General features: G+C 37.8%; 1 protein-coding gene across 1 annotated transcript; it reads left to right on the plus strand.

The window, feature by feature from the left end:
- Nucleotides 1-27,823, plus strand: SMC3 (structural maintenance of chromosomes 3; the record flags this gene model as incomplete). Its single annotated transcript, XM_082002310.1, has 29 exons — nt 1-15; nt 4,202-4,277; nt 5,828-5,866; nt 6,716-6,783; nt 7,154-7,225; nt 7,412-7,491; nt 8,083-8,161; nt 10,599-10,716; nt 11,277-11,452; nt 11,632-11,712; nt 11,974-12,138; nt 12,657-12,778; nt 13,182-13,395; nt 15,038-15,141; nt 15,353-15,452; nt 15,945-16,105; nt 17,160-17,301; nt 18,484-18,634; nt 20,379-20,558; nt 21,714-21,868; nt 22,081-22,239; nt 22,949-23,056; nt 23,453-23,561; nt 24,216-24,463; nt 24,585-24,797; nt 25,530-25,721; nt 25,890-26,067; nt 26,635-26,741; nt 27,057-27,823. 29 exons carry the CDS (start codon nt 1-3, stop codon nt 27,126-27,128), a joined length of 3,684 nt encoding a protein of 1,227 aa, XP_081858436.1. The 3' UTR covers nt 27,129-27,823.

A 27,823-nucleotide genomic window follows, 5' to 3' on the forward strand; every position in this document is an offset into this window, starting at 1 on the left:
ATGTACATCAAGCAGGTAAGCCGACGGGGTCCAAGCTGCCCGCCTTGTGCCGTGCGGCCTGGGCCTGGCCGGGTCGGTTTGGCCCGGCCTGCTCTGCCCTGCTCCGCCTCAGTGCTGGGGAGAGTCCTCAACCTCCGGGCGAAGGGCAGAGCCAGGTCCCGGCCGGCAGCAAGAGGCCCGCTGGTTGGTGGCGGGTCCGAAGGCCTTCGCTTGGTTCGCCGCTGTCCGGCGGGGAGACCGCGGCCCTTGCTGAGGAAAGGCGTCCCCGGCCCAGCCACGGAGCAAGGCCGCCGTGTAGGCTGGCGGGTATCTTATCTCCCCCGGTTCCCGCCGCTGGTTTCATTCGCTGCAGCTGTTAAGTGGCGTTGGGGGCAGATCCCCTTGGACCCGGGACTTGCTCGCGGGCTTTGTGGAGACCCTTTGGACGGGGCAGCCGTGGTGTCCCGGCTCTACCGGTGGCGGGCGTCCCGAGGCCGGGAGGCTCGTGTATCCACGCGGGGCTCGTACACAAACAAAAGGATCTCCTTAGCTGTCAGGTGGTGGCTTTCAGCTGATAAAGTTGTGGGTTCTTTTTTACTTTTTTTTTTTTTTTTTTTAAAATCTGCATGTGGTTTCAGTGGGGAAATGTGACTGTATGTGGGGTTTCAGTTCAAACTGGCTTTGGCTGCTCGTTCCCCCGGGAGAAACAACAGTTGTTTGTATTGGGGTGATGCCTTACGCCCCCGGGCATGGACTATTTAACCTATTGTACTTCATCCTTAACGAGCAATCCACAGCTAACGTTGAGTTAAAAAGAAAGTCCTTGTCTGGACCTCTTCCAAACAGTTTTTAAGATTGAGGCGATCATTAATGTTACTTGTGTAGTATATCCCTTCGGTCGTATTGCATAGTATATTTGAATTTTTCCAGCTGCCTTCGTACCACTGCCTATGCATGTTCATACAAAGCTTACTAGAATTCTCATTTCTCAGTGGGCTCAAAATTGACCTGGGTTTCTGACACTCTACGGGTACCTTTATTAAGAATATTTTATTATCATGTTTGAAAGTGTATGTTCTACGTCGAAATCAGATTTTCATCAATTATTTGGCTGACTAGGGAGTGTTTCAAATGCCTTTTGATTGTGTTTTAGTAAATCACTCTTATCATTGCAGGTGCATACCTTGCTTTAAAGTTTTTGTATGAGAAATCTTGTTCTCCAGATTTGAACTGCCCAAAAGTAAACAGTACTGAAGACATATAGAATCAGAGTAAGAAGTCCAAATTGGGTCAGAACAGGGTAAATGAGTTTCATCTGGGGGAAGAAAAGACATTTAGGTCGTCAATAACGCATACTCTTCTAGGAGCTATAGAAGAGTATAGCAAGGTGTGAACATGAGAGTAAAACAGATGAGGGTGAATTTCGTTCCACCAGTATCATTTTTGTTGCTTCCTAGAAATCGTTCCTGGAGTTTGAAGATAAAAATTATTTAAGTCTTAATCGGAGGCTATTCAAGGCAGTAAAGAAGTTACGAGGTTTCAGAATACGTACGATGGGTGAATTGAGAAGCCATCTAGGGAAAACCTTGAGGGGAGGGAAATGGTGTTCAGTTTGCCTGTGTCATGCTCTTGTGCCTGAGTACTACAAGGTGGTAAAAGTTTGTGCTTCTCTAGTAGTATCAAAGAAATAATGATTGGTTGATTTTTACCCTTTTGTAGAGGCTTTCAGGTTCTTATGAGAATAAAGTAGATGAATTATTCCCATCTGGACGTTTTTAGAATATTATAGGTAAACTGTAAAAATACTGGAGACCAATTTTTTTGCCCATTCTTTTAATTTTTTTCCTTGAAATCTGGGATTTGAGAAACAGCATTGTTTGCCAAATGTGTGTGGGGTTTTTTTTAGTTACATATTTTTCAAAATCAGAGTGAGTGAACATAGCTGCTGTGGCCTAGAGTTCATCGCAAGACCTGAGTGAGATATGCTGTTCCTTTTTTTCCTTTGAAAGCTACTGCTACTGAGGCAGACCTTGCTGTTACTGTGAAAGTCTCCATCTGGCAGATGATGCAGACTTTTTTTTTTAGGGGAGGTGGGGGTTTGTGTTCACAGTGACTGGGTAGTCTTCAGTTAATAAATTGTCTTAAACTTGCTTTCTGTAGGTTGGTCCGTTAAATTTGAAATCCTTAATTACTTCCAATACAGTTGCTTTGGATTTAGATCTGAATACCATGCAGGTACTTAACGAGAACTATGTCTTCCCCGAGGGGAGGGAGCATAGGCAGTTGAAATTCAACAAAGGTTTAGATAGGTAAAGTATTGGAGGAAGTTACATTGGAAGACTATTGCTTTCCGAAGTAGCTACTGTTGCTTAGATCTGATGTTTGATGGTCAAGGACTAGTAATTTTCTGCCTACCCATATTCTTAGTTTCGGGTTCTGGTAGTGAAATAATTTTGCAAAGAGGAGTTGACAAGGAAGGCGTAATGCCTGGGAAAAGAAGGGCTCTGTGATTTCTGACTAAAAGTTAGTTAATACCTTGTAAGTTTTATTTAATTTGAGTTTTTATAAACTTGAGTGTTTGATTTGCTCTCCAACATAGCATTTTGGTTCAGTATTAGTGAGATGTTTTTAATCTAATAGCACAAACAGGTGGTAAGAGGAATTTTCTGGTTTTCTGTGATAATCCTTGATAATGAGCTGTCACATAATGGGAGAAAGACTTAAGACTGAACTTGACATGAATAAATTGGGGCACTTTCTTCTCCCAGTCTCTTGTCTAGTACTTTTTACAGACAGGATTTTTTTCCCAGTGTTTGTATAGCGTGCTACCAGAATATTACAGAATATGAATGTGGTTCTGAAGGTACTTGTTTCTCGAGTTGCTCAGGTGTACAGTTAATGTAGGCTTTTGCAGTAGGGAGAAAAAAGCTTGGTTTAATGTTTACAGTGGTACTTCTAGGCTTTTTGTTGAGGTTTCCTATGTACTTCTTGGATACCAAGTATTATGCTCATCTTCGGGAACGCGGGCTATTTTAATACTTGAAGATGTGAGTGAAAGGGTGATGTGTTCAGAAAAATAGAGAATGGTGGTGGGACCATAGACTTTACAAACAAAACAAAGTATAAATAATTTCACATTTTAAACTTCAGCAGTAATAACATTGAGAAATATCTTGTAAGACATTTTTCTGTCTTCCTAACAAGTAATTCTTAGTTTATGATAGTTATGGTGATCAACAATCTCTTGCCTCTGGTGGGCAAAGGACATAATGAATAAATGTCAACTCTGGTCCTTTTGAAAGTGTTCTTGCTGAAAGATCTGCAAACATCAAAACTTCTCAGGTAGCTGCTGTCTTTCTGATGTCTTACAGAGCAGAGCAAAGCTGCTGTATAGTCTTTCAGCACAGTGTTAATGTTTGGGAAAGGTTGCTTAATGCTGGAATGTGGAGGTTGGATGTTTTGCTGCTGTGCAGAATGGCTGAAGTACTGGGATAGTGTCACTCCGTAACCTGTATGTTATTTGGCTTGGCAAACCTCAAATCAGTACTGAAATTGAATAGTTGAAATTTGACATGCTGCTTCTAGATGACTGTTTGCTGTGTGGCTCCTGAAGTTAATTGCGTAGGTTTGTATTTGTCTATTTAGGAAGGGAATTGCTAGAACAAAGTTAGCTTTTGTGGTTTTTTTTTTACTTTTAGGTTGCACAGTGAAACAAAATAAGACTGTATTGCATGTAAAATAGGGACAGTCTGGTATAGTTTTTGCAGTCTGCAGTTGCTCTACTTGGAGAATTGCAAATAGAATTCTTATGCTGTATTTGGATTGCATTATAAAAATTAAATATAAATCTGACCCTGTTAGGGTAAGTGCTTGTTACATTGGGGTTTTCTTTCCTGCACGTTAATAGTCGATGCAAATACATCTTTTTGTGTAGTTTGTTACAAAAAGACTCTTGGAACTCTCTTGTTTGCTGTGCTTTGGCCTAGATGAGTACCAGCATCTCTTGTGATGTCGGGAGAAAAATCTGTCCCTAGGGTGATGCTTAGGTGGGGGCCAAGTTTTATGATATAAGCTGCTGATCTTGGGCTGGAAGTTTGACTTGTTGTGTAGGAAGGGTGGGGGAGATAAGTATGTTGTAATTGATGTAAATATTCTGTAAAATTAGTTCAAAAGCTGCCCAAGGACAAAGAGCTTTGTTAAAATAACTAACTCTTTTTATTAGGTCATCATTCAGGGCTTTCGAAGCTACAGGGACCAAACCATTGTGGACCCATTCAGCTCAAAACACAATGTCATTGGTAAGTTCTGATACTTGTCTTTTTTCACTGTTATTTCAGATTATGTTCACCTTAAGAGTGCTTTATAGTTTTTAACATTCTGCCTACATTTGATGACTATATTTTTTGTTTCAGAAAGTTCTTTACGGTTGTCTGTAACATACCACAAGGCATATTCCACTTAGAGCAAAGTAATGCTAGCATTCAATTTTACTGTGACAATAGTATGTCCAAGTCTTCAGAAATTGAGAAGTGTAAACTCCTTCATATGTGCAGATCTCTGTATCAGCCAGATCTCTTTTAAAGGCTGTCCTTGCAGGAACAGCAGCAGAGAATTTGTATGGGTTTTGTTTTGATTTTTTGTGTGCAAATGTAATAATTTGATAAGTTAGCACACTATCTACTTTAAACTACTGTGGAGAAGATGATCCTCTTTCCTCTAGCTTTGGAGGAATGAATTTCTGGAATGTGGCCTATCAAAATGTTATAAGTTTGAAAGTGTAGTTCCATAAGTAACACATAATCTAACAACATGTTGTCGACCATTCTCATGCCTCTTCCTATTTTTGCTCGTGGATGCCTGCTCCTGCCTTATCATTTGCATTGATTTTAATGATTGTGCAGCAACTTTGAGACTGCTGACCCAACAGAAAGCAGTCAATTTTGGACGTAAAAAATTAGTAGCCAGGGTTTGCTCTGAGCCTGGAAAAAATGTGCATATAGCATGTCTTATTAGGTAATATTACTTCAGCATGAGCTAAAACTTTATCCAGGTATTAGTGTTTTTAAAAGGAAAAAAACATCCGGCTTCACTGTTTTGTGCCTTTTTAAAGACCTCATAGCAATCCCAAGTAGTTTTGGGGATGTAGTGAATCTGGAGGGCACGTAGGCAGAAAAGGATGAAGAAAAAGCCTGGGATGCTTATTGCTGCTGGAAGGCAAGCAGTTTTGAAATTAATACAGTAGGTGCTGATCTTAAAGATAAGACACTGAGCCTTGCTGAAACATGAGAATAAACGCTGTGGTTTCTTTCTGTTAGTGCAGTGAAGTGTTCTTATACCTTTATTTTTTCAAAATAGAAATAGTACTACTTGTTCCAGTCTTTTTAAAACAGAACATTGCTGAATTAGGAACTGGAGTATTAAGAAGTTCATACACTGGCTGAAGTTCATACAGTCAACCTGAATGTACTGCCAAGTGATTTCCTTTGGTTAAATATAAAAAATTTATGCTGGGACCAGAATAATTTAAGTCTACTGTTTTTATCCCACCAGGAGATCAGTATTAAAAAGGGTGGCAATAAATAGGATTTGTTTAACCATTATTCTCACTGTGGAATAGTGTCGGAGTTTGTAAGTCATTGTAATGTGTTTGAGTGGGGAAAGGACTGTTCTTTTGTTGTCATACAATGACTAAGTGATCCACCTACTAAGTTTGCCTCATTCCTTTGAGATTTTGTTTGGCTGTGTTATATTTGGGTTCTGTTCTTGAATATTTATATGCAAAATTTAATGTACATTGCAATGTTAACTTACCTCAAGTTGAGGTAATACTTTTTGTTTTAATTTTCAGTGGGAAGAAATGGATCTGGAAAAAGCAACTTTTTTTATGGTGAGCATGGATTTCTTAATATAATAGCATGGGGATGCTGATGATACCAAGTTTCTTTGTCTGTTTATGCCAGAAGTTGGTTTACCAAATATTCCTCCTCAACAAGGAGTTGTAGATTGGTGATTACTTGACAGTGATGAAAGGCAGATCTCAATACGCTTGTTCAATACCTACTTTCAGGTTTTTCCCCAGTATTTGGCTTCTCTTACTAAGGGCCTTCTAAGAATTTTTGCCATTTAAAAAAAAAAAAAAAGTATTTACAGGAGGAAACTGATCCTAAAAGTCACCTACCTTGAAAGGTGATTGTGATATTTGCAGTTACATTAGACATTCTTAGTGGCTAAATTCTAAGCTGATTCCATAGCAGTATGGCACAGCTTATACAACCTTTTAACGTATGGTTATGAGGGGGACTTTGTGGGGTGGGAGCATCAGTGGAGGAGCAAAGATGCTAGTCAAAGCTATTAGTGATCTTTATGATGGTAGTCTTTATGTGTTACCAAGTGTTAAGTATTGTAGCAGTATTTTTAACCTAGCCTGTGTGCTATGTATTTGTAGAGGAAATGTCATGAACCCCTACTTGTGCAGCACTGTTAATCTGTATGAAGTGAACTAGTAAGGTGGTGACAATGAGATTTCTTCAGAGAAATTGTAGTGTACAGCTGGCTGAGTGATAGATCAGATAGATAGATCCAGCAGATTAAGGGTTTTAATGAAGAAGCATTGTAAGATACTAGCCATGGCATGACTGTACTATACAACAGCGAAATAGTATGTTTTGAGTTAAACTGCTGCGTATCTCTCTAAAGGAAAGAATAAATCTTCTCTTTCTTTGCTATTTTATTACAGCAATTCAGTTTGTTCTCAGTGATGAGTTTAGTCATCTTCGCCCAGAGCAGAGACTGGCTTTGTTGCATGTAAGTGAAGGTGTATAACAACAAGACTAAAAAAATGAGCTAATGCATTTGAATTTTACTACAAAAATAGTAAATTGCTGGGCTGTGGATATTTTTAGCTAATTATTTTGGAAGCATCAATTTCTTGCTTCCCTTTGGCAAAAGGAAATTTATTACAAATTAATACATTATGCTGATAATGCACACCAGTGAATGTGTATCCAAGATTTTCGGAAATAAAAACATATGTACTGAATCTTACATAGATGCTCTTGACTCTCAAATCCTCAGAAGGAAAGGGGAACTGGGATTGTCAGGGAAAAGGGGAGATGAATGAGCTCAAAATCCTTCTGAGGTGGGAATTATCTAACCAAAATATCTCCTTCCTTAGGAAGGTACAGGTCCTCGTGTTATTTCAGCGTTTGTGGAAATTATATTTGACAATTCGGACAACAGGTTACCGGTAAGTTGAATACACTACTTCAGGAATAGATGATAATTTCAGACTCTGGTATCTCAGTATTATAGAAGTCTTCAGTATGGTAACTGCTTTTGAGTCAGTTTTACCAGAGGTGTACCATAAACGTTCTGGATTAGTTATACATACTTATTGCAAGCAGTTCAATTTACTGGGTTTTGTTTTCTTAAGATTGATAAAGAAGAAGTCTCACTTCGCAGAGTCATTGGAGCCAAGAAGGACCAATATTTCTTAGACAAGAAAATGGTCACGTAGGTACTTCTTTTCCTTAGCTGAATGAGACTAGTAGTATTTCTGTAAAATTCTCTAGTTGCACTGAACACTTGCATCCCTAGCCTGAAATAAATTATTCCTCATGAGTTCCATGAGCAATACTAATTTAGTCATGTAGTACTGAGTACTGGTAGTTTGACAGCAAGGACATCAGTCCTTGTGTGATAGACAGCAGACTTTGAATTTGCAGTTTAATCTATTCATTAACGTGATGTTTAACTGCACATATAATATTTCTTTCAGGGCTTTTTTAAATAGAAGAGTTACCAGACTTTAGGTTGTTTCATATCCTTCCTTGTGATACCTTTACCTGTATTTGCCTCCTGTTTGCTTCAAGGTGCTTATTTCTTAATATCTTTCCAGCACTATAGTATTTAGGTATTTTCCGTTTTTATTCTCTCATTTCATTTTAGAATTATCTATTATCAAATACAGAAACTTCCTCAAACAGAGCATGCATTGCACACAGTGGTTGTAGTATGTGATGTGTAGTTGTGGTACTTTACTGGATTTTTACAGCTGTCACTTTTACTGTAAGTGTTTTTAATAGATTCACAATAACATTTCAGGAAAAATGATGTAATGAATCTTCTTGAAAGTGCTGGATTTTCTCGCAGTAATCCCTACTATATTGTCAAACAAGGAAAGGTAAGATTCTTTCTCACAAAGTGGAAGAAATCACTATTGAGAGTATCGTGTTTCCTGGATGCCGAATTTAGCTTCGTTATTGCAGAAGTAAACCAAAACCTAAGTCCATTTCAGTTTGAAACAGTTGTTGTAGATGCTGCTTGTGCAATTATTACTGTTTTAGTAGTGTATGTTGATTTTAAGAAAACATTTAAAAATCTCTAATGTTGATATTTACCATGAAAAAAAACTTTTCTAATCTTTGCAATCATGCTTTTCTGTATACTTAAATACAAAGCAAACTTAATTCATATTACTATTTCAGTGTAAATTCATAGATTTGTGGGCCTTAAGATGAGGCAGTAATTATAGATAATATTAAGAGGCTAAAAATGCTGTCAATGGAAGGTGAATGGAAACATACGGAGGCATCAAAAGTCAGTGCAGAGCAAGGGAAGGGGCTTGCAACATGGCCTGTATTAGTTGGTCTTCAAAACCCAAACACACTTACCAGAGCTTTCAAAGGACACTCAGACCTGGAGAGAAAGGACAGGTTATTTGCAGTGGCTCAGAGTGGGATGCCTTGGAGACACTGTGTGGTGGATGCCAGGTGCCCACCAAAGCCTCTCTAGCACACCCTCTCCTCAGCTGAACAGGGAAGACAAAATATTACAAAAGGCTTGTGGGTTGAGATAAGGGCAGGGAGAGATCATTCACCAATTACTGTCATGGGCAAAACAGACTCAATTTTGGCAATAAATTGAACTCATTTCTCAATCAAAATCAGAGTAGGATAATGAGAAATAAAACCAATCTTAAAGCACCTTCACCCCATCTCTCCCTTCTTCTTGGACTCAACTTTGCTCCCAATTTCTCTCTCACTCCCCGTGTGGTGCTGGGGGGACAGGGAATGGGGTTTATCACACATTGTCTCTGCCACTCCTTCCACCTGAGGGGCAGGACTCCTCACATTCTTCCCTTGCTCCATTGTGGGGTCCCTCCCATGGGAGGCAGTTCTCCATGAACTTCTCCAGTAGGGGTCTTTCCCACAGGCTGCAGTTCTTTACAAACTGTTCCAGTGTGGGTCCCTTCCATGGGGTGCAGTCCTTCAGGAACAGACTGCTCCAGCATGTGTCCCCCACAGGGTCACAGGCCCTGACACCAAACTTGCTCCAGTGTGGGCTCCTCTCTCCACAGGTCCACAGATTCTGCCAGGAGCCTGCTCCAGTGCAGGTTTCCCACAAGGTCCTGGCTTCCTTCGAGCATCCCCCTGCCCCAGCGTGGGTTCCTCCTCAGGCTGCAGGTGGAGATCTGCTCCACTGTGGAGCTTTGTGGGCCACAGGGGCACAGCCTGCCTTACCATGGTCTTCATCATGGGCTGCAGGGGAATCTGCTCCAGTGCTCGGAGCACCTCCTGCCCCTCCTTCTTCATTTGACCTAGGTGTCTGTGGAGTTGTTTTCACATGTTCTCACTCCTTGCTCTGGCCGCAAATGCTGCATGCCATTTTACACACACACACCCCCCCACACACCCCCCCCACCCCCCACCCCCTTTCTTAGATACCGCACAAGCACTACCGCCGTCACCGATTGGCTTGGCCTTGGCCAGCAGTGCGTCTGTATTGGACCCAGGGGAAGCTTCTAGCAGCTTCTCACCCCTGCAACCCCCACCACTACCAAAACTGCTACGCAAACCCAATACACACTGATAACTGGCAGCTCCAAAACGTTACTGAAAGGCATACTTAAAAGGGGAATCTGGGACGCTTGAGGAGAACTTGATGGCAGAAGTGCTGACCCAGCAGTAGAGTCTGTTAGATGTTTTTCAGGATAAATTTTCCTATACAGCTGAACGTGTGTATTTGGAAGAAACAACTTAGCTGGAAAGTCACTTGTGTTTTGTATTGGGGATTGGTGCACATGACTCATGGCCAAAATAGGTGTACTGGTTTTAATATAATACAAATCATGCAACCATTGGAATTCTATTGAAGTAAAGTGAGTTTTACATTTGCTTTAATTGTGTGACTTGATTTAATGTTGGATTAATGAATATTTCATGACCTGAATTATTCTAAGATTTATAAGTTTTGGTGTGTTTTATGGAGAGATTTAAACTAGTTGGTTTAGCACCAGGTCTTACAAGCCCAAGCTTGAGTTTCTTGATACATAATTTTGAGTGGGTAGTGATTTCTTCAGTATCTGTAATATTGGTATCTTGACTTATTGCTAAAACTGGTAGCATTTGAAAACCAACAAAATTTATTACAAGCAGAATACTTACCACCCTAAAGTAATTGTGTCAAAAGGCAAGCAGTATTGTATGTACTAGGTATCTGAATCTTCCTTCAAAAACCTCAGGCAAGCAGGCACAGCAAAAAAAGCCCCATCTTTGATCTGTTGTGGTAAGCCATAAATCCAGAGCAGGCTATTGAAATCGTGGATCTTGAATTTTCAGATCAACCAGATGGCCACAGCTCCTGACTCTCAAAGATTGAAGTTACTAAGAGAAGTAGCTGGTACCAGAGTGTACGATGAACGTAAAGAAGAGAGTATTTCACTAATGAAAGAAACAGGTAAAAGTTTAAGAAAGGAATGTTTTATGCCACAGTAGTTCTGTTAACTCTAAAGGTTTATGGCTTTTTCATTAAAGCTTATTGCTAGATAGATTTTATTCGTGGTATGTTGATGGTATAGAGCATGTTATATTTCTTCCTTAAATTTTAAATATCTCAAAAGGTTTAGTAAGTGACTTCATGTGTGCTTTTAGTAATAAAACCTATAGCTAGGCTAATAGGGATATTTGTACTGCTTAAAACACAAGTGATGTCAGCTGGCAGTGATCCAAAAATCAGGATATCTACTGCTATGCAAACACTTGAGTTTATGTAGTATAGTCTATAATTATTTTTGGTGTGTGAGCCAAGAGAGTACATGCTTGTGTTGCGTTACGTAACTAGTATCAACAGTTCTGCTGTTAGGATGGTTTTTTGGGGGAACTTCTGGACATGGGCTCTTCTCACATTTCATAAATGTTGACAAATAGTTAATCACTGGAGGAAACTGAATAGCTTTGAAGGTGTGGGAATGTATTACAGTGTTTAACTGAACTTCAATCTTGTCATCTTTTCTAAAGAGGGCAAGCGAGAGAAGATCAATGAGTTGTTGAAATACATTGAAGAGCGACTGCATACCCTAGAAGAGGAGAAGGAAGAGCTGGCTCAGTACCAGAAATGGGATAAAATGAGGAGAGCATTAGAATACACAATTTATAATCAGGAGCTTAATGAAACCCGAGCTAAGCTTGATGAGGTAAAACATCTTGGCTAATACAAAATATAACATGAGCCGTTGATTTACTTTTTGTCAATGTCTCCTTGCATTCCTTGATAGAATCCTGTCAATGTTCTTCACTAATTTAACAAATTACTTTCTTTCTGGAACTGCTAGAGAATCTTGCTACTTAAGCTAATGATGATATTTCCATACAGCTTTCTGCCAAACGAGAGACAAGTGGTGAGAAATCCAGGCAGCTGAGAGATGCCCAGCAAGATGCTAGAGATAAAATGGAGGTAAAAATACTTTTGACAAAGGCTCTCCAGAGGTGTGTTTTGCTTTGTGGTTTTGGGGGTGGTGGTGGTATGTGTTTGTGTGGTTTTGTTTTGTTTTTTTTTTTTAAACATGTTAAATTCCATGTTTTCATCTTGTTTGGAAACAGAAGTTTATCACAGTTGTAGTGTATCTTGATCTGCATAATAATAATATTGTGAGTTTTGATAGATACTGAAATGTGTATGCAATGTTTAAGATAATACATGCTTAAATTTGCATAGGAAATAGAACGGCAAGTTCGAGAACTGAAGACGAAGATTTCAGCAATGAAAGAAGAAAAAGAACAACTTAGTGCTGAGAGACAAGAGCAGATTAAACAGAGGACTAAATTAGAGCTGAAGGCTAAAGACCTGCAGGATGAGTTAGCTGGCAACAGTGAACAAAGGGTGCGTAACAGTGATGAAATCTTAAAATGCCATTGGCACAAGGTGGTATATTTGTACATTGAAGTGTTTTTTTTAGACTGTGGCCTTTCATTATTTTCTGAGGTTTGCTGGACAAATTTCTTAGTGTATTGTGATGTCTTCAGTGTGCTTCTAGGGGATGTACACATAGACTCCTGTGTTATGGTCCTTTATCATCCTGCATGTTGCAAAATCAAGCACCTACAATTCTCCTGTTCTTAATTGCTGCAGTTATTGGGAAGGAGGGTTTTGTTTGTAGCACTGACTTGAACTTGGTTGTTTGGCCCATACAGACCTTCTTTGCTTGCATAGTTTAGCTTCTTTGCTGTCCTGGTTGGAACTGAATTCACTTCTGTTAAGTGTTGAAACAGTGTGTAGTGTCAGATAAGCAATGGCATCTGCAATCTTAAAATTAAATTATTCTTTAGAAGTGTGTATTTATCTAATAATACAGTTCCTGATAGTACCTAACTTTAAATACTGCTTTGTTTGACTTTCAGAAAAGACTGTTAAAAGAGAGGCAAAAGCTTCTTGAGAAAATTGAGGAGAAGCAGAAAGAATTGGCAGAAACGGAGCCGAAATTCAACAGTGTAAAAGAAAGAGAAGAGAGGGGAATTGCTAGGTGTGTGGCATTCTAGAATGGGGAGTCAAAGCATTTAAACCCCCCCACCCAAGATACTATCAGTACTATCTGTATGTGTAATTAATTCAAGAGTTGCACTTGTTGCTTGAGAATGGGGTAGCTATATGTACTTACAGATGGTCTGTAAAAAGCTTCCTTTATTGTTGGGTGACGAGAACAGTGTTTGTTGAACTTAATTTTTAAGCTTAACCACTTTTGTGAAGTCTTTTGGGTAATTGTATGGTGTATAATGTGATCCTTTCCTTTCTGTTACTGATTTGGTGCTTAGATTTTAGAGCCTGGTTTGACACTTTTGAAAGTTCTTAGAGTAGTTCTTAATGCTTGCTCTTAAAAAATTCAAGATTTCTTTATAATACAGCATGTCCTTCCTTTCTCAAAACAGACTTGCACAGGCTACGCAGGAAAGAACAGATCTTTATGCAAAACAAGGTCGAGGAAGCCAGTTTACTTCCAAAGAAGAAAGGGATAAGTGGATAAAGAAAGAACTGAAGTCTTTAGATCAAGCCATCAATGACAAGAAGCGTCAGATTGCAGCTATACACAAGGATTTAGAGGATACAGAGGCAAACAAGGAGAAAAATTTGGAACAGTACAGTGTAAGTTTTCAGCTTATTACTTCTCAGTATTTTTGAGAGAAGACTTAAACACTCAATCTAATCTTGGACCTAATTGCCTATTTATAAGGAAGATGAGACTTTCTGGATGGGTGGGGTCTTTTAAAAATGGATTACTGAAAACATCTGCAGATAAACTTAAATCTCCCTTTAGCACTGTATCTAGCTTCACACTGTATGTTGACTTTCTTTCTGGTACTTTCCCCAAAGTGTTTGGCCTGAGTTTTCAGGAAGAGACACAGATCTGACTTGCTCTTGTCTATATTGAACATGGCCATTTCATATAGATGAAGATTTGTTAGGTTTTTGTAGAGGTCTACATTGGTTGTTTTCCCTCTTCTCTTATTTTCCCTAAACACAGGATTTTTTTAAACTGTGCTGCAAGCACTGCACCTTTGCACACGATTGCAGCTGGTTAGAAGTTACGTCCCTATTCATGTTAGAAGATTAATCTCAGTATTATCTGCACAACTTTTAGATTTTAATTTCCATTCAGAAACAGCTTTTACACTGCAAATACAGCTGTACAATCTGAAAGTACCACTCCTCCTAGGAGCTACAGGAATGAAAACTCCTGCTTATGGTAGGAGAGCATCCAGTGCCAATGCTGCTACTCTGTATGTGCTAATACTGTTGTTTGTGTAATATATCTACTGAAATCAAGGATCAGTCTGACAAAATCTAAGAATGTAGTTGTACAAAGATGATGGTGTTCTGCTAAAATAGTATTTGGATGAGGCCCACATTAGTAAAGTAATGATTTCACAGAGTTGGTGAGTGATGGAAATGGCATTTACCACTGGCTGTTTGTATTGTATTGCTCAGTAGGGATTCTGTAGTATTTAAGAGGTTATGTTTGAGGTGGCCTTTGATGCCTTTTATAAACATGACTTAGTTTTCTTTTTCTCATTAAGGAAGGTTGGTTTATGCTCAGGCTAAGAGTTATATAGCTTTTTGTTGTTCAAAGGGGAGATGTCTTGGATGAACATGATGGAGAGAGTTTGCAAAGTTAGGTTGGAAAAACTTTGCCATATTTTGAGAACATAGCTAAGTCTCTTGCACACAGATAACTATGGAAACATTATCTGAGTTTCAAAGCTAGCCCTGCGCTGCTTTGAAAATGACAAGTGTTAAATGAGCAAGGGGAGGATGTCTGTGCGTTGGCTTAAACGGCATGCTGTTGACAGCAGGCATGGTAAAGTAGTAGCACTGCTGGAGAGCAAGCTAAGATTTTTTAATAATAGCAGTACAGCATGGTATGCAAAACTGGTATGTATGTTCTTATCAGAAATGTTATTTCAGAGCATGATTACACATAGTTAAGTGCATGACGGCTACTGTTTTGATTCAGTTTCTTACCGTGATATACAGTGAGCCATTTCATGGTAGTACCTAGATGCACAGTTCAACTCAGTGCCTGCCTTGTAATCTATTTGGTAAGTTCACCTTGTTACTGCTCCCTTACAAAGATGTATTTTTTTTCTTAGTGCTTTTACAGTTTGAAAATTTGTGAACATGTTTGTAGAAATAGTTTCTGAATTCTAAGTAGTAATTTACTATTGAATAAAAGAAAGACTTTTTTGAAGATACCTGTAGTTTCATACTGTTCTTTTCCTTGTGTTAGAAACTGGACCAGGACCTTAATGAAGTGAAGGCTCGCGTTGAAGAACTGGACAGAAAATACTATGAAGTGAAAAATAAAAAGGATGAACTACAGAGTGAAAGAAAGTTAGTAACTAATTGAAATATGTCTGAATCTCACTTAATGTGAAGGACCCCAACTGTGTAGTTGTTAACATGGTGTGTAGGTATGTTTTTTAAATATAGCCATGTATGAACTCCTGCACTTCACCTTCCCATTAGACTAGCAGTCTTTGAGAATAATAATAATAAAAAAATCTTTAGACTTCATTCACACTTAATTATTTTTGTTCTGTAGTTACCTGTGGAGAGAAGAGAATGCAGAACAACAAGCTCTCGCCGCAAAGCGAGAGGATTTAGAAAAGAAACAGCAGCTTCTCAGAGCAGCAACAGGAAAGGTGAGATACCTTGTGTTTGAGAACTGTGTGGAAACTTTCCTTCTCATTCTTAAAGGACAAGTCATAGTTATATCTGAAAGACATAACCGTTACGTCTTTTGGTTATGGTCTTACTGTCAAAATGGACAAAATATATTTGTTAGCTGAATTTTTCAAATATTTATAGCTGTAGAACTACTTGGAAATTAATTTTGCAAGCTCAAGGTAATTGAGGAGGGATAAGGAGACGAGGTAGAAATGGAATACTTCTAAAATTTTTTCTGATACCTTTTTGCTTAAAAAAACACAAACAAAACCCAAAACCAAACCCAGAACAAAAGCACCTGGAAAATGGCAGACTCAAATATTTAAGTGTCTTCCTTTTAGAGCTGTAGGTTAGTTAGCAGGAGCTCTGCGAAAAAGAAGGTTATGACTTTCACAAAATTAAAGGTAAAGTGGGTATTACTTCTATATCTTTTAATTGCAGTACAATAATGAGTTTTATCTTAACAGGCCATTTTGAATGGTATAGACAGCATAAACAAAGTTTTGGAGCACTTCCGTCGAAAAGGCATAAACCAGCATGTTCTAAATGGCTATCATGGCATTGTGATGAATAACTTTGAATGCGAACCAGCTTTTTACACTTGTGTTGAAGTTACTGCAGGGAACAGGTAATTACATGCTCTTTAGTGTTACTTAAGTTAAAGCAGATGCAGCGTTACAATTTAGTTGTTGGTGACAGTTGCTGCTGAAAGTTTTATTCTTTTAAACCTGAGGTCTTGTCTTTTTTTGGTCAAAGTGCCTTCTACATAGCATGATCAAACTGCTACTCCTTCAAGGAGCTAAGAAGAATTCTGCCCTTTTAAAAGTTAATCCTAGCTACCCTTGATGTTGTCAAAAAAAAAAAAAAAACAACCATAAAAAAACCCCAAACAAACAAAAAAAAACACCCCACAACCTAAAATCATGCAAAGACCTGCAAAAAAGGCCCCAGACCCACACGCTTCTGACACCAGAAGGATTGGTGGTGACGCTGAGCTACGTTGAATAAAGTAGACAGCATCTTCTGGTGTGGAGAATTCTACAATAAGCAATGCTGACGTTTCAATGATAACAATAATTATTTTGCTTACACTAGAAATTCTCATGGGTGAGGATACTTTCTAAACTGTTGAACTGCTATTCAAAAGCTATCTGAAAAAATGTTGAGTGTTAAGGAGTCTGTGTGTAATGTATGTTGTAGAAATGCCTGTTGCATGATCGACCGCTTTGTGCAGCATCTGACACTTCAAATGAATTTAAATTGTCTTTTTGTGTGATTGGTTCCCAGTTCCAATTCATGAGTATTCATACAAACTCTTGTTCTCATGAAACGTAGATGGTGGCGTAAGGCCAGGAAGGAGGACAGAGGTTACGTGATAGTTTGCAAGATCATGTAGAAATGTTGATGCTACCACAATTTGAAATGCTGTCCGTCATCTGAAACATCTGTGTCTGTGTGAAGGGTATCTCTTCAAAGTACTTCACAGTTCTGTCTGAATCCTGTTGTGCCCCGTAGTTGGGGAAAAAGCAGTAACAAGCAGCAGTTGAACTTGCAAAAGAAAGATCACTTACTGCAATGCCTCTGATGCTAGTCCCAATCACAGGGAGATAGATGCGGTCTCTGTTTCTGTTGATTGTGTACAGAGGCATAAGATGCAAATTCTGTACATTCTTGTTAATTAGGCTGTTTTATCACATTGTGGATTCGGATGAGGTCAGTACAAAGATCCTGATGGAATTTAACAAAATGAACCTTCCTGGAGAAGTTACTTTCCTCCCTCTGAACAAGCTGGATGTTAGAGATACTGCTTATCCTGAGACTAATGTGAGTTAGAGTTTCTTTTGAACCTTCCTCTACTTCATAATTGCAAAGCCACATATTTTGAAGTGTGTGTGTGTGTATTGCTTATTGTCCACCACTTGCTTTGCTGTTGAATGTCTGCAGTTAAATAACTGCAGTAATGTATGCTTTTCCGTATAAAAAATGCTGTTATATGAAAATACTTCCTTTTCTACCAGGTGTTTCCTCTTTAAACTTTAAACTTCACCTTCCAAGCAAATAGGTGATACTAAAAAGAATCTGATAATTGATAATTACCTGAATTACTGAATTGTAACTCTTTACGCTGAAATGCTGCCATGGACAAAAGCTGTAGAGGAGGGTAGTGTCATGTTGTGTTTTTATATTTAAAAATGCATAAATAAACCTTCAGTGACAACCATTCAAAAAGTACTTCTGAAATACCTTTCTTGAAAGGTATCTGATCTTATTTGAAATTTTCGTAGTGAATTAATTATGTAAATGTTAATTGCTTCCTACAACAATCATGGTAGAATAAGTTATTTTAAAAATACGTTCTTTTTTTCTTTTTTCCTCAGATAAACATAGGGAAAATAAATAGGAAGCAGTCAGACTTGTAGCATGCTTACTTTGGGAGGGCTTTACTAGTAAAACTGTGTTAGTGTTTGTGTCGTCTTTTTTGAAGGAAAAAAATTACTGCCAATGTATGATACTTACTCAACTTGTTTTAGTAGCAATTTAATACTCAGATGAGATTCCTGGCAGACTCTTAGTTGATTTAAGGCTCAAGCCTAGGTGTTAAAAGCTAAAATTGCAAAAACTTGCACTTGATTTCCATAGCGTTTATGTGTTTGTCTTGGGAATGTTCAGTCAGTGTGTCATCCTTCTACCAACTGACAGCTGTTTATTTCTGAAGTATCATTCACAATGTTGTGCTTTGAGTTTAAGGTTTAACATCCTTTATGTAGATAATGATATACACAGCTCCAGAAGTCTTCATTCTAGAAGTTTATTGATAGTCAAGCCGAAGTTAATGTTCAGTGAATTTGAGATACGCTACACTTTCAGAAATTCTATTCTCTTTTTACTCTTGATGGTAGTTTCTTTTTTCCAGGGCTCTCTTGAATTCTGTGTATGAATTAGTTGAGGTATACTTGCCATATTTGTATCAATGTGCTCTTCTCATTAAAATCACTGTCGCTTCAGGATGCTATTCCTATGATCAGTAAACTGAGATACAATCCAAGATTTGACAAAGCTTTCAAACATGTTTTTGGAAAGACTCTAATTTGTCGTAGCATGGAAGTGTCTACCCAGCTGGCCAGAGCTTTCACTATGGATTGTATTACTCTGGAAGGTAAATATTGCCATTTAATAAATTATTTATTGTCAAAGTGTGACCACTGTAATGTGAGCCTCATTAAACATGATCTGTTAGTGTTGTCAAAATAAGATTATTTTAAATAATAGTATACTTGACTGAGATGTTCAAAGTTGCACTTGGTTAAGTACAGTACTTAAATACAGAGTTTCTTCATAAGCTATTGAATTGTCTAATGATCTAAAAGTTTGTAGGTATGTGTCTCCACCCTGAGAATTGTAAAGCAGATTAGGTTTGTATTCATCCAATTTGTTTTATGCAATTTAATAGGCATTTATTTTCCTGGAGTATTTATGGTGCTTTAGACAAACTTAAACCAGTGTTTAGGGTCCAAATGTATGGCCTTAATTACTGACAAGTGCAAGGTGAATTCTTCTGCGTAGTAGACACATTTACATGTTACGTTCTCTGAAATAATCTGTATCTCTTGTTGATTGCCTGTTCTTGGAGGGTAGATTCCCTGCAGGCTTATTGTTGTGTCTTTGTCTCTTAAAGTCATAAAACCATAGAATCGTTTAGGTTGGAAAAGACCTTTAAGATCATAAAGTCTAAACTTTAACCTAGCACTGACAAGTCCACCACTAAACCATGTCCCTAAGCACTACATCTACATGTCTTTTAAATACCTCCAGGGATGAGGACTCAACCACTTCCCTGGGCAGCCTGTTCCAGTGCTTCATAACCCTTTCGGTGACGAAATTTTTCCTAATATCCAATCTAAACCTCCCGGGCACAAACTGAGTCTGTTTCCTCTTGTCCTATGGATTGTTACTTGGGAGAAGAGACTGACCCCCACCTCGCTACAGCCTCCTTTCAGGTAGTTGTAGAGAGCAGTGAGGTCTCCCCTCAGCCTCCTTTTCTCCAGGCTAAACAACCCCAGTTCCCTCAGCCGCTCATAAGACTTGTGCTCCAGACCCCTCACCACCTTCGTTGCCCTTCTCTGGACATGCTCAAGCACTTCAGCATCCTTCTTGTAGTGAGGGGCCCAAAACTGAATACAGTATTCAAGGTGTGGCCTCACCAGTGCTGAGTACAGGGGAATGATCACTACTCCTGCTGGTCACACTCTTTCTGATAGAAGCCTAGATGCTGTTGGCCTTCTTGGCCACCTGGGCACACTGCCAGCTCATGTTCAGCCAGCTGTCAACCAACACTTCCAGGTCCTTTTCCACTGGGCAGCTGAAAAATTCCTAAAGATGTCTGAGGAGGAAACGATTAATTTTTCAGTAACAGCCTACTCTTTAAGCCACAGATGCTAATTATTCAGCCTCTCTTTTGTTTTCTCCCTCACAGAAGATTTGAGATTTTTTTTTTTTAAGATGGTAGTGCTAGGCATCTGCATTTTTCCCTTAATCTAAGGGGTTTTTTGCCTTCAGGCTGCATGGTTTCCAAAGTCATTAAAAAAATAATTAGCTAATGCTTAAGGGAGATCATAGCAGTCTGTGTTGGTCTTCAGAAAGGAAACACACTTTAAATTGAATACCGAAATAAAGATTTCCCTAATTATTGTAAACATACATATGTGATTCCTGATACTGATGCAGCGCTTCTGTAGGTTAGTTGAAATGTTCTGGTTAATCTGCTAAATTGTATTGTAGAAGCTGCTCTGAACATTATGAACTGACCTATATAACTTAGAGCATATAGTGTGCAGTTCATTCTGTTATGCTCTTACGGTCTTGTTATACTCTGTTATAGTCTCATTCTGCTATGCTGTTAGGTGATCAAGTCAGCCATCGTGGTGCTTTGACTGGAGGTTATTACGACACAAGGAAGTCTCGGCTTGAATTGCAAAAAGATGTTAGAAAGGCAGAAGAAGAACTTGGTGAACTTGAAGCAAAACTCAATGAAAACTTACGCAGAAACATTGAAAATATCCTTTTGTTGTTCTTGGGGAAAGGTTGTGTGATGACAAAGCTTTTGTTTTGCAGCTACTGTAATAGATGAAGAACAGGAGACTTGTTAATGTTACATACTAGCTGTGGCATTTGTTTTGACTTTTACTAGTGCACCCCTCATTACTTGTAAGGATTTTAGTAACAAATCAACGGTAAAACAGAAACAAACAAAACCCTTGCATGTGAAAATTGGTGTACAACCACTGAAAATATCAGATTTTAAAACATCCATTGTTTATGTGCCTGAATTGCATTCTTTTTTAAAAATTATTTTTAGATCAATGCAACTACTTAAGAAATAGTATCTATACCAATGCTGTTAATTTTTTGGTAAAACTGCTGTACTGGGGAAACTTGACTGAAAAGTAAAGACATACACTTTGTCCAATGGTTTGCTTCAGGGAGTAGCTGGCACTGTAGGCTTCAGTAAAAAAGGATCTTGAGTAATTTGTCCCCATTAAAATTTGATCTTGATCTTTAAAGCTTAGAGATGAGGTTAAACCCTAAACTATGAGGCTTTCTATTCCTTCTAGAGTTTGCTGTATTAACTACTATAACCAGGTATTCTTGTTATCTGTGTTAATCTTCACTCTCTCTTCTGGCTCATGCTATATTTTTAGTACTTGCAGGACCCAATTTGTGTATCTACAGTTAAGTATGTATTAAATGTGGCATTTTCTCCTTCCTTAGATTTTTCTTTAATTTTCAAATATGTAGGCATATGGTTTAAAATTTTAACACTAATCCCAGTGTGCGTTGTACAGGTAGCCTGCTTTTTGTAACTAGAAATCGGAGCTTGAATTCCTGCTGCTTGTGGTTAAATTCCAGTTACCTGTTGGACCCTTTGCTTTCAGTATAACTTAACTTATAAACAGGACTATGATTTTGGAACTGAAAAATCTTTCTTGTTATTATTTAAGTAAAAATCTTTAGGCCTCTGTTTCTTTTTGAGGAGGGATCTATAGGGGATGTAGGTAGAGTGCTCATCGAACCGATAGAAATTCCTATGTGACATACCCTTCAGCCGTGGTAGATCGGTGACTGTAATAACAGCTGTTACTGCAGTCTGACAAAAACTTCTATAACACAATACAAAAGTACTAGAAAGATGTAAAACATACTTTAAAACAAGGACAAGAGTTTTCCTTAGCCCACAGTATGGATTAATAATGAGATTGACCAGCTAATGAACCAAATGCAGCAAATTGAGACACAGCAGAGAAAGTTCAAAGCCTCTCGAGACAGTATTTTGTCAGAGATGAAAATGCTGAAGGAGAAGAGGCAGCAGTCTGAAAAAACATTTATGCCTAAGGTATATAGTATGGGGATATTAAAAGGTGTAACTGGTTTTATATTTATTTTTCTCATTAATATTACTGATAAATTTGCATTACTTTCTGGTTAACATATGAAATATGAAAAGATATCTAGAGGTATGTCACAAAAAATGTTCACAAACAGAAAAGTAAAATTCATATAAATAAGATTGCTCTGAGGAATGATTCTGTCTAATCTGTTCCACAGCAACGCAGTTTGCAGAGCTTGGAGGCAAGTTTACATGCTATGGAGTCAACTAGAGAATCATTAAAAGCAGAACTGGGGACTGATTTGTTGTCTCAGCTCAGTCTTGAAGATCAGAAACGTGTGGATGCTCTTAATGATGAAATTCGTCAACTACAGCAAGTAAGGACATCAAAATGTCTTGTCATTAAATGCAGTACCTTTCTTCCCAATAAACTTACTTTTCTCCTTTTGTATGACAAGCCACGTAGGAATATAGTGTAAAGAAAAAAGTAGTGTTTCATCAGTAGTAGGTAGGCATATTGGGAGTTTTCTCATCTGCAAACTGTATTTGCATGTTTATCTCAAATGGTGGGTGAATTTTACTAGCTGTATCATGTGAGAATTACAGCTATTTGTGTTGGAATCACAGTTTTCTTGCTCCTGCTTTTGGACTTTACAACAATAAATACAAATAGATATAATCTGAAAGGAATGATCCTCAGTGTGGGAAAATAAAACGATGCCTTTAAGCACATGGTAGATGAGACGAAAACTAAGGTTTTTGTCTGACACCCATGTTGTTGAAAAAATACTAAGTCGTCTTAAGTATACTCTCTAAAAGTCTTCTGTGTTTTAAGAGTTGGATTCAGATGCTAGTGCAGTTTAAGAAACTACTGATTTGTGTGGTTGACTTTAGCACTGGACAGCTGCAAAAGTGCTTACTGTTCTTTCTACCTGTTAAAATTAAGGTAACAGAATTGTGTGATATTTTAATACACAGAATTGTGTGAAGAGTGGGGTTTTTGTTTGTCTTAATTTTTTTGACAAAGGAAAAAATGCTTGTTTAGGAGTCTGTTAAGGCATTTAGTATGCTCTTTTATTTTTTTAGGAAAACAGACAGCTTTTGAATGAGAGGATTAAACTAGAAGGCATTATCACAAGAGTTGAAACATATCTCAATGAGAATCTGAGAAAACGCTTAGATCAAGTGGAACAAGTAAGGATTTTCTCTTAAATACACATTTTGCAATCTGTTTTTGGTTTATTTCCAGGGTTTTAACATCATAATAATAATATAAATACTCATTCATTACCCTGTATTATCTGTGGTGGGTTGTGCTTCCCTATATCCAAGCTAAGTGTTTTACTTACATTTCAGCATAGTATTTTAGGCATGTGGATTTTTGACAGAAATCCTGCTCTACACATGTAGCCTATGTGTAAATAGGGTTATCATAATGACAGATTTTTTTGAAGATCTAACTATTCTCTAAAACTCTACTAAAATATTTAATACAGTTATATGTAGAGTAGCAGATGACTTGTTTGCCTGGCTTAGACTTCTGTTCCCTTCCATGCTGAAGCTTGGTGGCATTTGCTTTGTGTCCCATAGGAACTGAATGAGCTACGAGAAACAGAAGGTGGCACAGTTCTTACTGCCACAACATCCGAACTTGAGGCTATCAACAAACGAGTGAAAGATACACTGGCACGGTCAGATGGTTGGTAGCATCATTTTTTTCAAAGAAAAATCTCTAAGGTTTTGAAAGTTCACGCATGCCATGTTTTGGTTTAGAAATAGACCGTAATAAGAGAAGTAGTTGTTAATTTAAAATATGCTGCAGTAGTTACGTAGTATGTAACAGATTTTTGGAACTTACTTAAGATAAGTGAAACAAGATTTTGTGCATGTGATACATAAATGAAAGTGTCCACAATTGCACACTGTAATACCAGTAAGTCTGTGTTGGTGATAACAGACTTGTGGTTTCAGGGCATAGTACTTTTGAAGCTACCTTCATACACACATGATCTTGCTTAGTTGTTCTTGAATTTTGTCTGTAATATCCTAAAACTAAGTTGCTGTCCAATAGGAAATAGCATCTGTATGCCTCAAAATTTTTTGCTTCTCTTTCTAGACTTTTAACAATATGACCTTGGTATGTTTGTTAGTTTTTTTTAAGCCATGTACTCACGGGAAAGGAAAGAGAGGGATTTTCAGCTTTTTGTCTTACAATTAGCTTTCTATTCCTCAACAGATCTTTTTCTTTAGATTATAATTTTGTTTCATAAACACTTGATTGGATAATTGCTGATTTTATGCAGGTATGTAGGGCTTACCATTTTGGGTTTTGTGTTCTCCCCCAATATGTCAGATCTGGATAATTCTATTGACAAAACAGAAGCAGGAATTAAAGAACTTCAAAAGAGCATGGAACGCTGGAAGAACATGGAAAAGGAGCATATGGATGCCATTAACCACGACACAAAAGAACTTGAAAAAATGACTAACAGGCAAGGCATGCTCCTCAAGAAGAAAGAGGAATGCATGAAGAAAATCCGAGAGTTGGGTTCACTTCCACAGGAGGCTTTTGAAAAGTATCAGACTTTAAGTTTAAAGCAGGTACTAAGTGTGCTTGGTTTCATGTTTCACAACCTGAAATATTAGTGTCACATACATCTTGAGTGTCAAATGTGTCTAGAATTGCAAGTTACTTTGATATGTTAATATTTCTAATTTACAGTTATTCCGCAAACTGGAGCAGTGCAATACAGAACTGAAGAAATACAGTCACGTTAATAAAAAAGCTTTAGATCAGTTTGTGAATTTCTCAGAGCAGAAGGAAAAATTGATAAAAAGACAAGAGGAACTGGACAGGGGCTACAAATCCATCATGGAGCTGATGAATGTCCTCGAGCTCAGGAAATATGAAGCTATTCAGCTGACTTTCAAACAGGTAACAAAATAGCAACAATTGTAAAAACACTGATGCTGAAATAAAATTGTCCCGTTATGTAGCATCTATATGAGAAGAAACAGATATTAAGGATATCTATTCTATAATAATAAGGTGGCAGTATCATGTAACTTGATGTTTGTGGGTGTTTTAAATACTGAAGAAAAAATAGGCTAGCATGTTAAATAGGTGCTTGCCTTAGTTGTATTGCAAGTCTAGCTTTGCTTTAAACATCTTAAATACTTCCTTTCTGGTGAATCTCTTTGTAGTGTGTTACAACCCTTTCTGGGAAATGTCTGGTGATAAACTCTGCACTAAATCCATTCTCCAGATTTAGTAAAAGTAATTCCTAATGTTAACAAAGGAATTTTTGAAACATCTTAACTACGAAGCATGTGAAGTCTTCTCTTAAAAGGTGATTTGCTTAACTGAGATCTCATCTGAAGTTTACTGAAATAAGTAATACTTGCTTCTGCTGCTTTCATGTTTTAATTTCTACCATTTTCTTGAAAAAAATTTTTGAAAATTCTCATAGTACAAAACCAGCTGGCTTAGATGTTTTTAAACCAAGCTCTGTGTAGTGTATGTTTCTCACTTCTACTTGTGCTTAAGAATGAATGTGGATCTCTGCTTTGAAGCAGATACTTGGTGTGATCATGTAAAAACAGCTGTTCTTTGCAATTTACTTCATTATGTAAAAATGAGCTGGTGTATTGACTGTTTCTTTTTCAGGTGTCAAAGAATTTCAGTGAAGTATTCCAGAAGTTAGTCCCTGGTGGCAAGGCCACGTTAGTGATGAAGAAAGGAGATGTGGAGGGCAGTCAGTCCCAGGATGAAGGTGAAGGCAGCACTGAGAGTGAAAGGGGATCTGGATCTCAGAGCAGTGTTCCATCTGTAGACCAGTTCACTGGTGTTGGCATAAGGGTAAAGAAAAATATTTGTGTTTCAGTACTCTGAATATTCGTTTAGATTGCCTTTTAACTATATTTTTAAAAGGCAGTGTTTAATTGGTCCTGTTCATTCACTATTAATAGCAAGTGATGTTGTAGTTTAATATTTCGAAATCATCTTGCTGTTGCATTGTTTTCTTAGGTATCATTCACAGGGAAGCAGGGTGAAATGAGAGAAATGCAACAGCTTTCAGGTGGACAGAAATCCTTAGTGGCCCTTGCCCTGATATTTGCTATCCAGAAATGTGATCCAGCTCCATTTTACTTATTTGATGAAATTGACCAAGCCTTGGATGCTCAGCACAGAAAAGCTGTTTCAGGTAACTGTCTACCTTTATTCGTCATCATTGTGGCTGAAAGTGATAGTCTGTCATTTCGTCCTTGATGTTTAAGATAAAAGCTTTTAATCATAAAGGCACATTTTAAAATATCCCAACATGTGTTAGAATTTAACTTTTTGCCTTCTGAAACTTTCATGAACTTGGTTTTAGGTAGAAAGTCTGTGTTGTACACTGTGTCTAAAGAGTCTCCTTACTACACTTCAGTGTGGTGGAAATAATCCTGTTTTTAAGTGTAGTTTGGTTTTTAAAATGAACTTTTAGCTCATTGCACTGTTGGAGAAGTGCTTACTCTGCTTTTCATCAGAGAGGTTTAATACCCCACTGATTTTCCCAAGTGGCTGGATTTGTCAGAGTTGGTACTGGAATTAATGATAATATTTAAAAACTTGGTATGGATCCTTTCTTGATTTCTGGATGTTTGGGCTTTCTTGTTCACTAAAACCTCATTTTGAATAAGAAATGGCAGACTTTTTCCCTGTCTCATATTAAGACCTGTCCCACTTTATTGGAAATATTACATTAATAAGAATTCTTGTGTTTTTTTAGATATGATTATGGAACTAGCTGAACATGCTCAGTTTATTACAACAACTTTTAGGCCTGAACTCCTTGAGTCAGCCGACAAGTTCTATGGCGTAAAATTCAGAAACAAGGTAAATAATATATTTTACTTATGATGTTTACTGAGAACCGTATCAAGTTGTGCCTTTGAGACTCAACTTGAAAGTCGAGTTGAAAGTGAATTAGTCATTTCAGTGATGGATTTCTAGTTATGTTGCAGTGTAGTGTAAAATTTGTCTCCTTTCTGAAAGAGTTTAAATCTTCACAGATGTCCTTTGTCATGTTCTTTAAAGGAAATTAGAAATTTATTATAGGCCAGTTGCTGAGTCCCAGAGCCTTTAGAAATAAGGCTGTCTTATTCTGCAGGAGGTACTGTAATAACTGTATACTTCTTTTTGTTCCACCAGGTTAGTCATATTGATGTGATCACAGCAGAAATGGCCAAAGACTTTGTAGAAGATGACACCACGCATGGTTAAACAAAATTGTAGTTACTGCTTGTTTGGAAGATGTGTATAGTGCTATGTTTATGCCAGGGACCTGTAAATTTAAAACATGAAGTTTTAGTCTTTGTTTAAAATAGTTTTTGAACGTGCATTTTAACCAAGACCCCAGAAGGCTTAGTTTGAAAGAAGCTTCAGTATCCATTTTGTCTCTCTTGCTGTATTTTATAAGATAATTGTTGATGTTACCTTTATACGGTATCTGTAGTTTGGAAATTTTACTCTTTCCTCAAATCTTTTGTAAAGTGTCTGTTGCGGTTTTAAAGCTTTTAAGAAAGTGCTAGCTATTCCTTCTTAAGTCTAATTTTATCATTTATATTGCCTCACATGTTTTTTTTTTTAATGGCTTCAATTAAAATGTTTGGTTTTATCGCTGTAACTTGTATACGTTTAGTTTTTGTCTTTAGAGGATTCCACTGAGATGGAATAAATACTATTTTGTTATATTTGGGCTGCATATTTCAGAAGTATGAGACAAAGCCATTCTTATATCTTTTTTTTCCCTCCTTTTTTGTACATTGCCAATGCCAACAGAAAACCACCCTAGTCTGTGCTTGTCCAAATTCATAATGTTCTGGTTATTGAACTGAAAAAACTGTTCAGTATCAGAAGAACCTGAGAAGTCTGAAAAGATCCTAGAACTGTACCAAGACAAACTACAGCCTCCTCTT

This window comes from Phaethon aethereus (genome assembly GCF_964289735.1).
Source record: "Phaethon aethereus genome assembly, chromosome: 7".
Taxonomy (NCBI): domain Eukaryota; kingdom Metazoa; phylum Chordata; class Aves; order Phaethontiformes; family Phaethontidae; genus Phaethon; species Phaethon aethereus.